At 44.6% G+C, this 14,945-nt stretch overlaps 1 protein-coding gene across 2 annotated transcripts in view; it reads right to left on the bottom strand.

The window, feature by feature from the left end:
• Positions 1 to 14,945, bottom strand: part of PDPK1 (3-phosphoinositide dependent protein kinase 1) — a 116,382-nt gene that overhangs the window by 61,654 nt on the left and 39,783 nt on the right. For both annotated transcript variants that reach the window (XM_030211780.1, XM_030211778.1), the window contains exon 2: positions 1,988 to 2,232. In XM_030211780.1, coding sequence (XP_030067640.1) covers positions 1,988 to 2,232 — 245 coding nt within the window. The remainder of the gene's footprint in view (positions 1 to 1,987; positions 2,233 to 14,945) is intronic.

The raw sequence follows: 14,945 nt of genomic DNA, 5'->3' as shown, positions 1-14,945 counted from the left end.
TTTTACTTGAAATTCACATAGATCATTTTAAAGGAACGTGGGATTGAAAACACCAAAACTTTCCTAGTATGGAAATACTTGGATTGTCAGTAGGGTCTGCAACCATAATCCAAATTATAATTTTTTCAAGTGTCTGAATGCATCAGTTTCCTTTTTAAGTCATTTCTGTATTTCTATCAGAGAGTCACCTATGGGTAAGGCATCTGTGCAGGCACGGAAGACCAGTTGAGCGTGCAGCGACATAACCTAGAGGTCTTTCCTCCACCTACTTCTACCTACCCTAGTGCGGAATGCCTGGTAGCCACCTTTGGACAGACACTTGTGTAGGTACTGAGGCAGACAGCTAGGTGTATGGCGACATCTAGAGGTCTTTCCTCCACCTACTTTTAACTGCCCTACTGCAGAATGTGGCCACAGGGGCGTGCCTGAAGGGGTGTGACCAAAGGGGCAGGTCCCACCCCTTTGGAGCCATTAAGGAGAACAGTACCCTGCTCCTTCTCGATGGGGAAATGCAAGGGAGCAAGGAGCAGAGCAATGAAACCAACTGTGGTAAGGGCACCAATGGAGCATCATTGTAAGTCATCTACGTAACAACTCCTCTGGACAATGTGAGTATTCTGATTCCAAATTGGGACAAGTTTCAATATCAGATCCAATAAGAATTTCATGTGATATAACTTCATTTTTTCCCCCTCCTTTGGGGGTATGAGGATGGAAAAAAACTAACAGGACAAATTTATTGAAGCTTGGCAAATTCACTGAAGAAACATTGTAGAAATTTCTGACCATGATAAGAGGATTGTTAAAATGGAACAGTGCCTAGATAAATCTAAAATACAATTCTGAAATATTCAGTCGGCAATTGTTGCCATTACTAAAAATAATCTCGCACTATTTGCAGTTGGAAGCACTAGAAAATGCATCTAGAATTTGTAATTATTTAAACGTGTAATTGGAAAATTCTTTAGCTCCTCTTGAGTTACTGAAAATGTATCTTAGGGATATATTTCAATTTCCTGTGGATACCTTGGCAATCGGTAATACAGTAATTACTACTTGCCTCAAAATATTAAAGTGGTTAAAAAGGAAGCAGTTTTTGATATGATTAATTCTCCAGATGGTCTAGATGTTTCAAAGCTTTTAAAAACTTCAGGATATAGAGAAAAGAGCTACGTGTTAGTTACTTTTCAAACCAAACAGAAAGCGTCAGTTCAGAAGGCCTATTTTCCTAAAAAACATCTCCCCTTTGTGGACAGAATATAATGATGTTTCCTGATGTCGCCAAAACAACTCAAATGAGACGAAAGGCTTTAAAAAAAAAAAAGCCTAAAGCTTTAGCTGTAGGAGCCACATTCTTTCTTAAATTTCCTTGTTAAATGCTTGGTCACTTGTGGAAACAACTATACATTTTTGGATTCTACACATTTTGAGAATTTTTGTTTCAGATAAGCCCAATATCTAGGAATTTTACAACCTCTAAGAATCCAGATTCTCTCTTTATTGGCGTCTATTTTGTTGTTAAGTATAATTCTTGGTAGCTCGATACACCTCCCAAGATGTGGACTAGAATGTATTGATTTGTCTTAAATTTTCTTTCAAAATTTCCTCTTCTTTGTAACATGTACAGTATTAGAAGTCATCAATAAAAACAATTGAATTTCTGTAACCAACGCTCGTGGCATTTCCTTCAATTGTGGGGCCACATTCAGAGCAGCATCACAAATACCACCACACACTAATAGCACTGAGATTAGTTTATGTCACATGTAGTAAAGGTCATCTGTGATGTCAGAACCAGTATGAACTATTCAGACCTCATATATGGCAGACTATTATTTTTTGAGACCACCTGGGGAATATAGACTGAACAGTTTACACACATTTCAGTACACACCCAATAGTAGAGTCTATTCTTTACTAATACTATAGAGCCAGATAAGGTTTCGTTGGGGGGGGGGGGGGGGGGTGGGGGGGAAGGATTACTCACTGTGGAAAAAGACCCTTCACCGAGTATCTTCCCCAGCTTGAAGTCTTCGGGTCGTTTCCTGCGAGGCTGTGGAGGCTGCTGTGCTGGATGTGGTAAGGAGTTGGAACTAGCCCTTGGCTCAGCTGCAGTGCCATCCATGGTAGTGTCCTGTCTGCTGCCGCTGGCGGAGAGGACAGGTGGAGTGCTGGAGTCAGTCTGATTTTTCACCATTGATGGGGATGGGCAAGAACATATCACCACACAAGCTTAAAAGGAAACGGCATCATAGTGAAAAGAGAAGAAGATTGTAACTGTTACATTTTGCCAGAATTCTTTTAACTTGATTAGTAATAAAAACTTGTAGCAAAAAAAATTAAAAAAAGGACTTCAACCAATTGTTGTACATGAATGATCCATCTAGAAACTTCATGACAGCAGCCAGTTTTCTCAGTGTCCTCAGATATGGCAAGCCATTATTTACCGGCTCTCCCAATATACACTGTCTGGAAAAAAAAAAAGTGCGTCTCCTAAACATTTTGCAACAGCCGCCTCGAACATGCACCAAATTAAAATTTTATGTGCTAGAAGTGACATCTATTTGCATCACTGACACCAAAGTACATAGGAATCCCTCATCTCATTTAAGAGATTTTTTTAATTTTTACAAACTGCTGTCACAAATCTCAGTTTCTGACGTGACTTAATTACTTAAAAATGTTGTCAAAGGAAGATCAAATTTTAATTAAAAGACAGAGTTCAAAAAGGATACAGTGCTACAAGATCAGATTTAAACATTCTGACTGTTCAAAATGTTTGACGTTAACTGTGTTGGAAACAACTTTTGGGTAGTGCTATTTAAAATTTGACATCTCAATAACGTTAAGGTGGATTTCTACGAAACTACACAAAATTGTTTGAAATAGACGTCACTTCGTGCACATAAAGTTTTAATTAAATTGGTGCAGGTCTGCAAAATGTTTAGGGGGCTCACTTTTTTTCTGGACACACTGGAGGAGTTTTTAAAAGTGAAGACTGGGGGGGGAGGGGGGTATAGGAGTGGGAAGGGTAATGTTCAATGCATAATAGAGGGACATGAGTATTATTAGATAGGAGAACAATCCTTTGAAGGAGTACATCAAGAAGACCCGCCAGTAAATACTGTTGGGATAATACACTGAGTAAAACACGAGTTATAAATATTGGAGTTTCATATAAAAGTTTATTGTTAATAGTTATGCAACTGCACAGTAATTATACATGTACACATTATAAATATAGGCAAAGACAAGAAGGAAGGGATAGGGGAGAAAAGTTTGGAAAACATTGATGATGGACGTTTCAGGTCTAGTAATGTGTACTAGACTTTGCTGTTATACGATTTATATTGACTGAGATGGAATTGTATACCATGTGACCTCATCAATAAAAAATTGTTGAAACATAAAAAGTGAAGCCTGGGGAAAAATGTACTTGCTTTTATGTTCTTCCTTTATAAAGATTATAGCGGCAAAAGCAGAATTGTGTACACATCTGTGCAAATGGTGTCGTAGAATTCAGCAAAAGCAGATGTGTACACATCTGTGCACACAGTGACGTAAAGTTCAGCAAAAACCCAACTCCCTTCACATCAACTTTAACAGAAATGCCCACCTACTGGGAATTCCATCCAGTGCAAAATCACTACAGATAGAAAGCAAGCAATGTATTGCTTTCCAAGCTAAGAAAAAACAAAGTGAAGGGTACTTTCCAACACCTGTTGACTGCTGTTCTCGTAAAATACACCAGTGTAAAGCCACAGAAACCACTGGGTCTGTCCCCAAACTATACAACCAAAAATATCTTTTACAATAAACACGGCATCTCTGAATGAAGGTAGCCGATCTGTTGACAGTGTGGCATTCAAACAGTCCTCATATACATGCCTTTAAAACAACATAAATCTGCCTAAAATTAAACTAATTCTGTCTGGATGAACATCAGTTTGATCATTTCAACCAGTACTGCTGGAACGTGTCAAAGCTGAATATCAGGACCTTAGCTGGAAAGGTTTACTCCAAGTACCAGTAAGATGTTATTTATATGGCTTTAACAGAGGCTTTACCTGTCCATCCACATTAGTGCTACACTTTTGCAACTGTGGATCTTTCAGGTAAATAAAAATGGCGATAAAAAGAAGGCTGGACAGCATGCGTATGTACTGCTGATGCACTATTTCTGGCTCCGCAGCAGTATCTGCAGTGACTCTTGCCCAAGTGCTCAGAATTCCCGCTGTAAGCCAACAGCGCTGAAAAAATACCACTGGAGCAGTGCAGAAAATTAGCCTGCCAATACTCAAAGGAAATGGAATGTAAATTATATGCAAGCAGTTAAAGCGAAAGCAAGGGGGGGGGGGGGAACATGGGTGGTGAATGCTCAGAAGAGTCAGTATGGTAAGCCCTGTGCCAGGCAAACCCGAATACAAAGCACATATTGGCATCTGTTTTCCGTGCCTTTACATGTAAGCTTTTCAATTTTTTTTAAACTTGGAAGGTTTATATTTAAACACAGAAAACAGGCGCCAATGTGTTTTTTCATTTTTCAGTTTGCTCGGACTCGTGTACATTTGTTTCTCAGTACTGACGCTTAGGGACTTGCAAGGGTTTCCTTCTGCATCCAAACTGTATAAAAACTGGCAGATTTTAAAGAAAGAACCATGAGAAATCCTCTCTTCAAAACTCTAACGCCTGCTCCGAGTTGGCGTTTTTTTTACAGCGATATGGCGGCTTTGTGTTGTGTGCTGTTGTCCGAGCATTGGGAGGGAATAAGAAATAAGCTCATTAATATGTGTTTGACTACATTAGCATGTCATTGACACTCATCTTTGGCACACTTGTTCTTTCCCACGCTAGACCATCTAAGCATTCTGCGCTCACTCATGCAGGTGCTAGTTTAGCGCTAATGGCCTCTAGCACCTGCGTTTGCTTCTGAGCATTGGGGTCTGAGTCTTTATTGAAGATACCACTTCTGCTGGTGGTCTCCAGTGGAGGGTGGGAAGACAGGAGCATTCAAGCGTAACTGTGTTGCTGTCCATTGCTTCTATCATGCATTTTACCACTTGTTAAAATAGCTTTCTTTTTTAAATTGATGAGGTTAAATGCAGATGTATTTGCATGTATACAAAAAAAATTGCTGAAGCATTAAATTTTCACAAGTGAGGCATTTACATGGTTCAGGCTGTGGCATTCCAGATTGCAGTATAGGAGATCTTGTAGCGCTATAGAAATGCTAAATAGTAGTAGTAGTAGTAGATCTAGGTTCATTACCATGTTAATCAGGGCTGGTCAGGAGAAAGAGCAACTGTAGCTACTATGGCCACTCCCACTGGTAAATGAGTGGTCTTGACAAAGGTCTCCCAAATTTGTACAGTACTAAAATTAAAATGTTTAGCCCTTGAAACTAGTAATAGGATGGAATTGCTAAGCTTTAGACCTAGAAATACAGATTCAGTTTTGAACAGTGATTCAAACTCACTTAAGGGTCATTCCATGCCAAGTGGTCTAAACCTTCCCACCATCATGTCTCCAATTTTGATCAAATTTTATCTGTTGCCCGAGTCAGGTGTTAAACGAAGTTTCCCAAAATTTGAGGTCTCTAACTGCAATAGTTGCAGATCTAGACCCCCTTTTCTGAAAGGTTGTCAGTCCATGAGCGCGCGACATTTACCAAAATGCCATTTTTGGGGTCTAATAAAATCCAAACACATTTATAAGAATGGCTAAAAAAAATTCAAATCCCGTACAGGTTTTGATGCTAATTCCAATGAAATACATTTCAACATTATGGATGCAAAATCCAGTCAAACAAGTTGACTCAAAGTGTGCATCAAAACTGGTTGCGATTCATCAGAACATATTTGGACCAATATTCAGACCGCAACAACTTCCATGCAAAGATACGGACTTGAAATTTTGAACAAGCATTATGCTTGTGCTGGACATAATACTGCCAGATTTGCAACTAACCAGCATCTATAACCGCCCTGCAGGATCTCTTCAAAGTTGGCACTGTCAGCGCAAATGATAAAATATACCAAAGTTCAAAGCCAATTATTAAAAAAGTGTCTGCCTGAATCAGCTTGTGAACAGTATCATCTGAAAGAGAAAATTGTGCTCTGCAACACTGATATGTTTTTGTTTTGCAATGCCACCATTAAGTAGCCATTTGTCCAAATATGTTCTGATGAGTCGCAACCAATTTTGATGCACACTTAAGAGTCAACTTGTTTGACTGGATTTTGCATCCATAATGTTAAAATGTATTTCATCGGAATTATCAAAAACTGTACAGGATTTGAATTTTTTAGCCATTCTTATGTGTTTGGATTTTATTAGACCCCAAAAATGGCATTTTGGTAAATGTCGCACGCTCATGGACTGACAACCTTTCAGAAAAAGGGGGTCTAGATTTGCAACTATTGCAGTTAGAGGCCTCAAATTTTGGGAAACTTCGTTTAACACCTGACTCGCACAACAGATAAAACTTGAACAAAATTGGAGAACATGATGGTGGGAACTTTTTTTTAATTTTAGACCACTTGGCATGGAATGACCCACTTACTGGCATGGCAATTTAACATGTGTTGCCAAAGTAATAAGTGATACTCAAGCGGTAAGGAACTTTTGACTTATTCAAGTGTAAAAGCTATAAAATATATCTAATATAATAAAACGCACCGTGAACGTTCTGAAGACAACGTTCTGTGAAGCCGGAAGTTTGAAGCCGGAAACTTCAAGCTGAAGCCTTGAAGCCTTGAAGCCATCTGACGTCACTCCCAGTGAAGCCTTCAAGCCAGCCAGCCGTCTCTGCCCCGCCCTCGCCTCAAACCAAACAAATCGGGAAGCGAAGCGTCAGGGAAGGAGGCGGCGCTCCCGACGTAAAGCTAGACGTCGGGAGCGCCGCCTCCTTCCCTGACGCTTCGCTGCACGAACCGCCACGGAGGTAAAGTTAAAAACGAAGAAGAAAAAAAAAAAAGGAAGCATGGATGCGAACGGGGGGGGGGGGATGCATGGATGCGAAGGGGGGGCATGGATGCGAGGCATGGATGCGAAGGGGGGGGGGGGGGGGGGGGGGGGAAAAGAGGGCGGGCCAGGCTGGGACATGGGAGAGAGAGTAGCATGGATGCGAGGGGGGGGTCATGGAAGGGCAAGAGGGGACTTGCTGGAAAAGGATGAATGGAGGCGGCAGGGGACAGAGGAGCATGGATGGGCATGGATTGGGAGGGCACGACTCAGGGACAGAGGGGAATTGCTGGAAAAGGATGAATGGAGGCGGCAGGGGACAGAGGAGCATGGATGGGTATGGATTAGGAGGGCAGGGCACAGGGAGAGAGGGGAATTACTAGAAATGGATGAATGGAGGGGGCAGGGGAAAGAGGGGCATGGATTGGGAGGGCAGGACTCAGGGAGAGAGGGAAATTGCTGGATAGGGAAAAATGGAGGGGCCAGGTGACAGATGAGCATGGATGGGCATGGATTGGAAGGGGCAGGACACAGGGAGAGGGGAATTGCTGGATAGGGATGAATGGATGGGACAGATGGGCATGGATGGATATGGATTGCACAGCAGGCCTCAGGCATAGAGGGGAAATGCAGGATAGGGAAAAATGGAGGGGCCAGGTGACAGAGGAGCATGGATGGGCATGGATTGGAAGGGCAGGACTCAGGGAGAGGGGAATTGCTGGATAGGGATGAATGGAGGGGACAGATGGGCATGGATGGATATGGATTGCACAGCAGGCCTCAGGCAGAGAGGGGAAATGCTGGATAGGAAAAAATGGAGGGGCCAGGTGAGCATGGATGGGCATGGATTGGAAGGGCAGGACTCAGGGAGAGGGGAATTGCTGATAGGGATGAATGGAGGGGACAGATGGGCATGGATGGATATGGATTGCAGAGCAGGCCTCAGGCAGAGAGGGGAAATGCTGGATAGGGAAAAATGGAGGGGCCAGGTGACAGAGGAGCATGGATGGGCATGGATTGGAAGGGCAGGACTCAGGGAGAGGGGAATTGCTGCATAGGGATGAATGGAGGGCACAGATGGGCATGGATGGATATGGATTGCAGGGCAGGCCTCAGGCAGAGAGGGGAAATGCTGGATAGGGATGAATGGAGGGGGCAGGTGACAGACAAACATGGATGGCCATGGATTGGGAGGGCACGACTCAGGGACAGAGGGGAATTGCTGGAAAAGGATGAATGGAGGGGGCAGGGGACAGATGGCCATGGATTGGGAGGGCACGGCTCACACACACACTCGCTTGGTGTCATACACTCACTCTCACAGAGAATCTGTGTCTCACACACACACTCTCTCTCTTGCCCACACACACACACTCTCTCACACTGTGTCTCACATACAGACTTGCACACACTCTCATTCTCACACACACTCTCTCACAAACACACTCACACCCAGACTCTCTCTCACACACTCACACTTTCACTCTGACTCTCAAACAGTCACTCTCACATACACTCTCCCAAACATACACACTCCAAGGAAAACCTTGCTAGCGCCCGTTTCATTTGTGTCAGAAACGGGCCTTTTTTACTAGTAGGCAATAAAATGGTGTGGGCCTCTCAGGTCCTGGGCTGACTCATTTTCCTGTTGCATCTCTCTATTCTTTCTTAAAACAGCTGATGCCAGAACGGCATGATAGGGCTATGAATTTGAACCATGCAGGTGCCAGCATTTTTCCACGGGGCTTAGGATGCCAGTTTTGAGAGATCAGCACAAACATTTTCAGCAATCTCACAAGACAGAGTGCAAGCACAGAGGAAGAAAGCTGGCACCTGCATGGCTCAAGTTCAGAGAGTGCCCAGCAGTACTGTGCTAACATCAGCTGTTTAGAAGACAACGCAGGAGAGACAAGTAAGTAGGGATGGGCTACAAAATGCTGTGCTCATGCAGACAGGCAGGCTTGCTTGGGAGGAGGGGAGGAGGACAGAGACTTCCTTGAAGAGATGTGGGTGTGTGTCCCTTGATCCTGGGATGGCTGGCAGAGACTTCCTGGAAGAGGAAGGAGTGTGTGTGTGTGTGGGGGGGGGGGGGGGGGGGAGTTCCCCCCTCCCATTGCTCTTCAGATCCTCTCACCCTATCTTCTCTTATTCTAAATACCCCCACCTCATCTGCTCTCACTCTCCGCTCCATAACTCTCGCTCTCTTATTCCGTGGATATAGCAATGCAGGATTTATATTGGTTCTGTCTTCTGCATTAAAAACAAAATAAATCTCACTCTTAAACTGTGATATTTTGGGTATGATCTCAATTGGATTTATTGCCGATGGTTTTCTTAATATTTACACTGCAGCCAAAATGTTTTCTTTTGGAGCTTCTACTGTGTGATGTATACAAGATGAGTCTGGAGCTTCTTTTTAATGAAACCAGTGGTGTCAAATTATTTCTGTATTTTTTAATCTACATGATCCTGGTCTGTGATTGTACCTCTTGGTACTGAAACTCATTATCAATGCTGCTTTTGTGCTTTTTATTGGTTGGTTTGGGAATTAATTTGTATTTCACATTTTCTAGGATAAAAGAAGTAGATAGAGTACATATTATGTTCTAGGATATGTATGAGGAATGTATGCAAATTACGTATGGAGCATGGCTTATTTAACCCTCTCCCCAGTCAAGAAAGGCATCCAGCTATCCCTAACAGAAGAAATTAACGAGCAAGATTGGAAAACTAAAAATGGTATTGTAGGAGTTAAGAACACATCTTCCTACTTAGGGTCCTCAGTATTAAAGTGAAACTACTATGACAAAAATAAGCTCAGTTTTTGTCATGACAGAACTTTACCTTTAAAAATTCACAACTTGGCATCATAATGCCAAACTCAGGTGATATAGGGGAGTAACTTAAATCATGTATATTGGCACAAAAAGAATGACTTCATTTCTGTTGATTTACCAGACACGAGCAATCTATACACAAGAAGTTATATGGAGAAACTAGTAAAAACAGCCCGTTTCTGATAGAAATGAAACGGGTGCTAGCAAGGTTTTCCTCACAGTTGCAGCTTGGCCTGCTGCCTCCCTCCCTGTCATGTGAATTCCAGGACCCCCTCCCTTCTCCTCCAACTTGCATGCTCCCCTTCCCCTCCGAGTTCCAGGGCCCCACCTCCCCTTCGAGTTCCCCCTCCCTCTCCACCCCTATGAGTTCCATGCACCCACTGTCGTCCTACACCCCAGCGCCTCCCTCCCTCTCTATGCCCAGGATGTGTGCGGCTGCCCCTCCCCTTCGTAAGTGCTGGCTGTTATTTAAAACTTCTTACCTCGTGGTCTGCGGGCAACAGTGAAGTCAAACAGGCACGGCACTTCAGACTGCCTCTGCTTCCGTTTCACCTCTGCCTCTGGTCCCGCCCTCATTTCCTGTTTGCAGAAGGGCGGGACCAGAGGCAGAGCTGAAACAGAAGCGAAGGCAGTTTGAAGCACCGTGCCGTGCCTGCTCGACTTCACTGTTGCCGGCAGACCAGGAGGTAAGAAGTTTGGCAACAGTGAAGTCGAGCAGGCACGGCACTTCAGACTGCCTTCACTTCTGTTTCAGCTCTGCCCCTGGTCCAACCCTTCCACAAACATGAAATGAGGGCGGGACCAGAGGCAGAGCTGAAACAGAAGCGAAGAGAGTGTGAAGCACCGTACCGTGCCTGCTCGACTTCACTGTTGCCAGCAGACCAGGAGGTAAGAAGTTTTAAATAACAGCCGGCACTTACGGAGGGAAGGGGCAGCCGCACACTTCCTGCTTCCACTCAAGAGAGCACAGAGAGGGAGGGAGGCACGGGGCGGTGGAACTTGGAGGAGAGACAGCCGGCACTTACGAAGGGTAGGGGCAGCCGCACACGTCCTGCTTCCACTCTGAGTGCACAGAGAGGGAGGGAGGTGCAGAGTGGTGGAACTCGGAAAAGAGGGGAGTGTGGAAGTCAGATGGGAGTGTAAGGAGGGAGGGAGGTAAGGGGGAGATTGTGTACTGACCTCCACCAGCTGGTGCTGGCTCCCCTTCCCAGGTCGTCGTCACCCTCCAAGGGGACAGAGAGAGAGAGACCTCCGGTGGCTGGTGCTGGCTTCCCTTCCCTCTCACTTCCCATTGGTACGCCCTGTGACATCATCCACAGCGTGGACCAATGGGAAGTGTGTTACAAACCCAGGCATCCAGACGGCGGTGCAAATTATTATATAGGATGTCTTAACTGATAATTTCCTTTTCTTTAGTCAGCAACACTGTTCTGAACCAATGGGCGTTATCCCTGGGTGTATCCCTTCCTACCAGCAGGTGGAGGTAGAGAAAACAGAATTTAGCCAGTGACACCACTAGCATAAGCAGAGGTGCTCCCTGGAACACTCCAGTATGCATCTGCCCAAGCAGCAGAATGTCCCTTTGTCACACACCCATGCCCCAGCTGCAATGATAATAAAGTGAACGGCCACAGAGTGGCACTCGCTATCCTGCATATAACCATATCACGGGAACCTGTATAGATGCCAATCACAAAATTAATTTCTCTCTCTTTTTTTTTTTTTTTAAAGCACTGAAAAAGAGGCACAGAGCACACCCAGAATCCCAGGATGATGTCTTCCAAGGACAGAACGATAGAACAGTGTTGCTGGCTAAAGAAAAGAAAGTGATCAGGAAAGACATAACTTCTCCTTTCTTAGCTGATGCTAATCAGCTAATCTGAACCAGCAGGATGTACCTAAAGATCTACTGGGTGGGGGAAGACAAGGTCCTCTGAATGACAGTTCTGCCAAAGCCCAAGGGAACTCTGGCCAGAACGTCCAATCTGTAGTGCTCAGCAAACGAACAAAGTGACGACCAAGTTGCTGTCCTGCAGATCTCCTCAGGGTATATTGCCCGGGCCTCCACCCAGGCAGTTGTCTGAGCCCTAATAGAGTGGGCTTTGAGCCCTTGGATGATTCATGTAAGCGGACTCAATAGCTGCCTTAATCCACCTTGCAATGGAGGACTTCCAGGCTTTCTGGCCCTTCTAAGGGTCATGGAAAAGTACAAAGAGGTGGTCCGAGAGATGAAACTCGTTCATCTCCTGGAGTTACTTGAGCAGTGTCCTCCGGAGATCCAGCTTGTGAAACCGTCAACCCTTCTTGATCCAAGTGGAACGCAGACACCACCTTCTGAAGAAAAGATGGTATCGTGTGAAAGGACATGGAATCCTCCAAGAAGGAGATATGGGGATCCCGACATGACAGGGCCTGAAATTCAGGTGGTGGCCACCAATAACACCATCTTGAAGGTTAGATCTTTGCTGGAAGCCAAGCGCAGGGACTAAAACAGAGCCTCAGACAGTGCCCGGAGGACCAGATTGAGATCCCAAGAAGGAAAGGAAGGACAAAGAGGAGGGTGCAGATGTGCCATCCCCTTCAGAAACCAAGCTACCTCTATAAGCAAAGCCAGAGAGATGCCCTTCCCCTTCTCTTGACAATGCAGCCACCTGGACCTTTAGGGAGCTCAAGGCCAGCCCCTGTTCAAGGCCCTGCTGCAGAAAATCCAAACCATTGGGAACCTGAACCCTCCACAGGGACAGGGACTGTACCCCGCACAAGGATTCAAACATATGCCAGACCTTGGACATAAGCGACGGATGTAGAGGACTTCCTGCAGTGAAGCAGGGTAAAAAGAACTGTGGGGGAAAACCCATACTTCTCTAATTGTCACGTCTCAATGGCCATAGCATAAGCCAAGAAGGGTCCAGATCCTCCATCTCTACCAGCCCTCACTGGAGAAAGACCCCGACCCCTGGGTAGTGGAAGCAGATCCTCCACCAGCAGAAGCTGGAGGTCCACATACCAAGGTCTATGAGGCCAATCTGATGCCACCAACAAAATAAAATGAGGATGATACGCAACCCTGCACAACAAGTGACAAATGAGAAGCCATGGAGGAAGATCTGGAGGGGGGGGATCCACTACTGGCCATGGCATCTATCCTGTGAGAGACTGGGTCCATCTGGTGACTGAAAAGCACTGTACCTTGGCACTGGCTCCAGACACAGCAAGTCGAACTGATTTCCAAATGATTATATGCAATCTAGTCAATGTGGTTAGCTGTGCTCAAAAAATATGGCCAACAGACTGTTGCCATGAAAGTACCTGCAGTCCCAGCTACATGGGACAGCAGTTCTGACGGCTGGTTCCTACTTTAATACTTCCTATTAAAAATGCAAATATCCTGCACCACAATCTTGGAATACAGGAAGAGCCATGAAGCAGTATGAAGTTCCTCATTCTGTTGGACTCTGTCCTTCTGTTTGCCCTATAGTACAATGTGTACTAATAGTAACATAGTAAGTGATGGCAGATAAAGACCTGAATGGTCCTTCCAGTCTGCCCAACAGTCACATTCATTATCAATTCAAGATTAAATCAACAATGAACATATTATATACTTATGATGGTCTTTCTGGGACATAGACCACAGAAGACCTCTCAGGTATTTAAAAAAAAGTCTGTATTATACCTCCCCGTCCCTTCCCTCCTCTAGGGTATAAATATTCAGGTCTTCCAGTCTCTTCTTATATGTCCTTTTGGTGCAAGCCCTTTATTTTCATAACATTTCACTGAAGCTTGTGTGAAGTTTAGTCTTCTTCTCCCCCCCCCCCCCCCCCCCCCCCCCCCCCGTAAACAATTTCATTTTTTCCCTTTTTAAGTAAAACTGTTACCATCGGCCAGCCTGGTAGTTCAGATAACAAGTGTTGTGCACTGCCATGTGAGTGAGTGAGTGAGAGAGAGTGAGAGAGAATTCCTCCACCTTTCAAACTTCCTTGCCTCATTCTCTACTTTCCCAAAGTCCTAAAACCTATATATATATTTTTTTTTTTTTGTTATATTTGTACCCCGCGCTTTCCCACTCATGGCAGGCTCAATGCGGCTTACATACTGTATATAGGTACTTATTTGTACCTGGGGCAATGAAGGGTTAAGTGAAGGAGCTGCCTGTGCCTGAAGTGGTAATCGAACTCAGTTCCTCAGGACCAAAGTCCACCACCCTAACCACTAGGCCACTCCTCCACTGTTGCTACTATTTGAGATTCTACATGGAATGTTGCTATTGCACTAGGAACATTCCATGTAGAAGTCAGCCCTAGCAGATCACCAATGTGGCCGCGCAGGCTTCTGCTTCTGCGAGTCTGACGTCCTGCACAGAAACAGAAGCCTGCGCAGCCTTCTACATGGAATGTTGCTAGTGGAATAGCAACATTCCATGTAGAATCTCCAATAGTAGCAACATTCCATGTAGAATCTCCAATAGTATCTATTTTATTTTTGTTACATTTGTACCCTGCGCTTTCCCACTCATGGCAGGCTCAATGCGACTTACATGGGGCAATGGAGGGTTAAGTGACTTGCCCAGAGTCACAAGGAGCTGCCTGTGCCTGAAGTGGGAATCGAACTCAGTTCCTCAGGACCAAAGTCCACCTAACCACTAGGCCACTCCTCCACTCACAATACACACAATAAAAATGCCATATAAACTTAAATAGCAACTGCCTTCTACGGTATTTCTGTCAGACACATGGATTCTAAATCTACTACATTAAAGATCTATGAAAATACAGTGTGTGCTTGAAATACTGTGGCAACCTCTGTGTTAAGATCAATGCTTTGGAGCTCATCTTCAAAGCGGTCTGCCTAAGCATTTGTCTTCAAGATTAAATCTCCAAGGAAAATACTTTTCATTCAAAATGAGAAAGGGCGAAATGAGTGATGAGCACTTGATACGGTCTTTATTTGGAAAGAACTATACAAAAAGGGGTTAAGAACATCCATTCATCCAACTGTCTGGTGGGCAAACTAAACCTCTGAAAATGTAATGGAAAGGGATCAAATTTTGGCATGTGGGGAATACTGGTAAAAGACACATCCATGGGTTCCAGAGAAAGCAGCAACACTACACTTCTCTACTCTCACCCCCCCCCCCCCCCCAAA

This window comes from Microcaecilia unicolor, chromosome 8, assembly GCF_901765095.1.
Source record: "Microcaecilia unicolor chromosome 8, aMicUni1.1, whole genome shotgun sequence".
Classification (NCBI taxonomy): Eukaryota; Metazoa; Chordata; class Amphibia; order Gymnophiona; family Siphonopidae; genus Microcaecilia; species Microcaecilia unicolor.
This window is presented reverse-complemented; position numbering and strand designations above follow the sequence as displayed.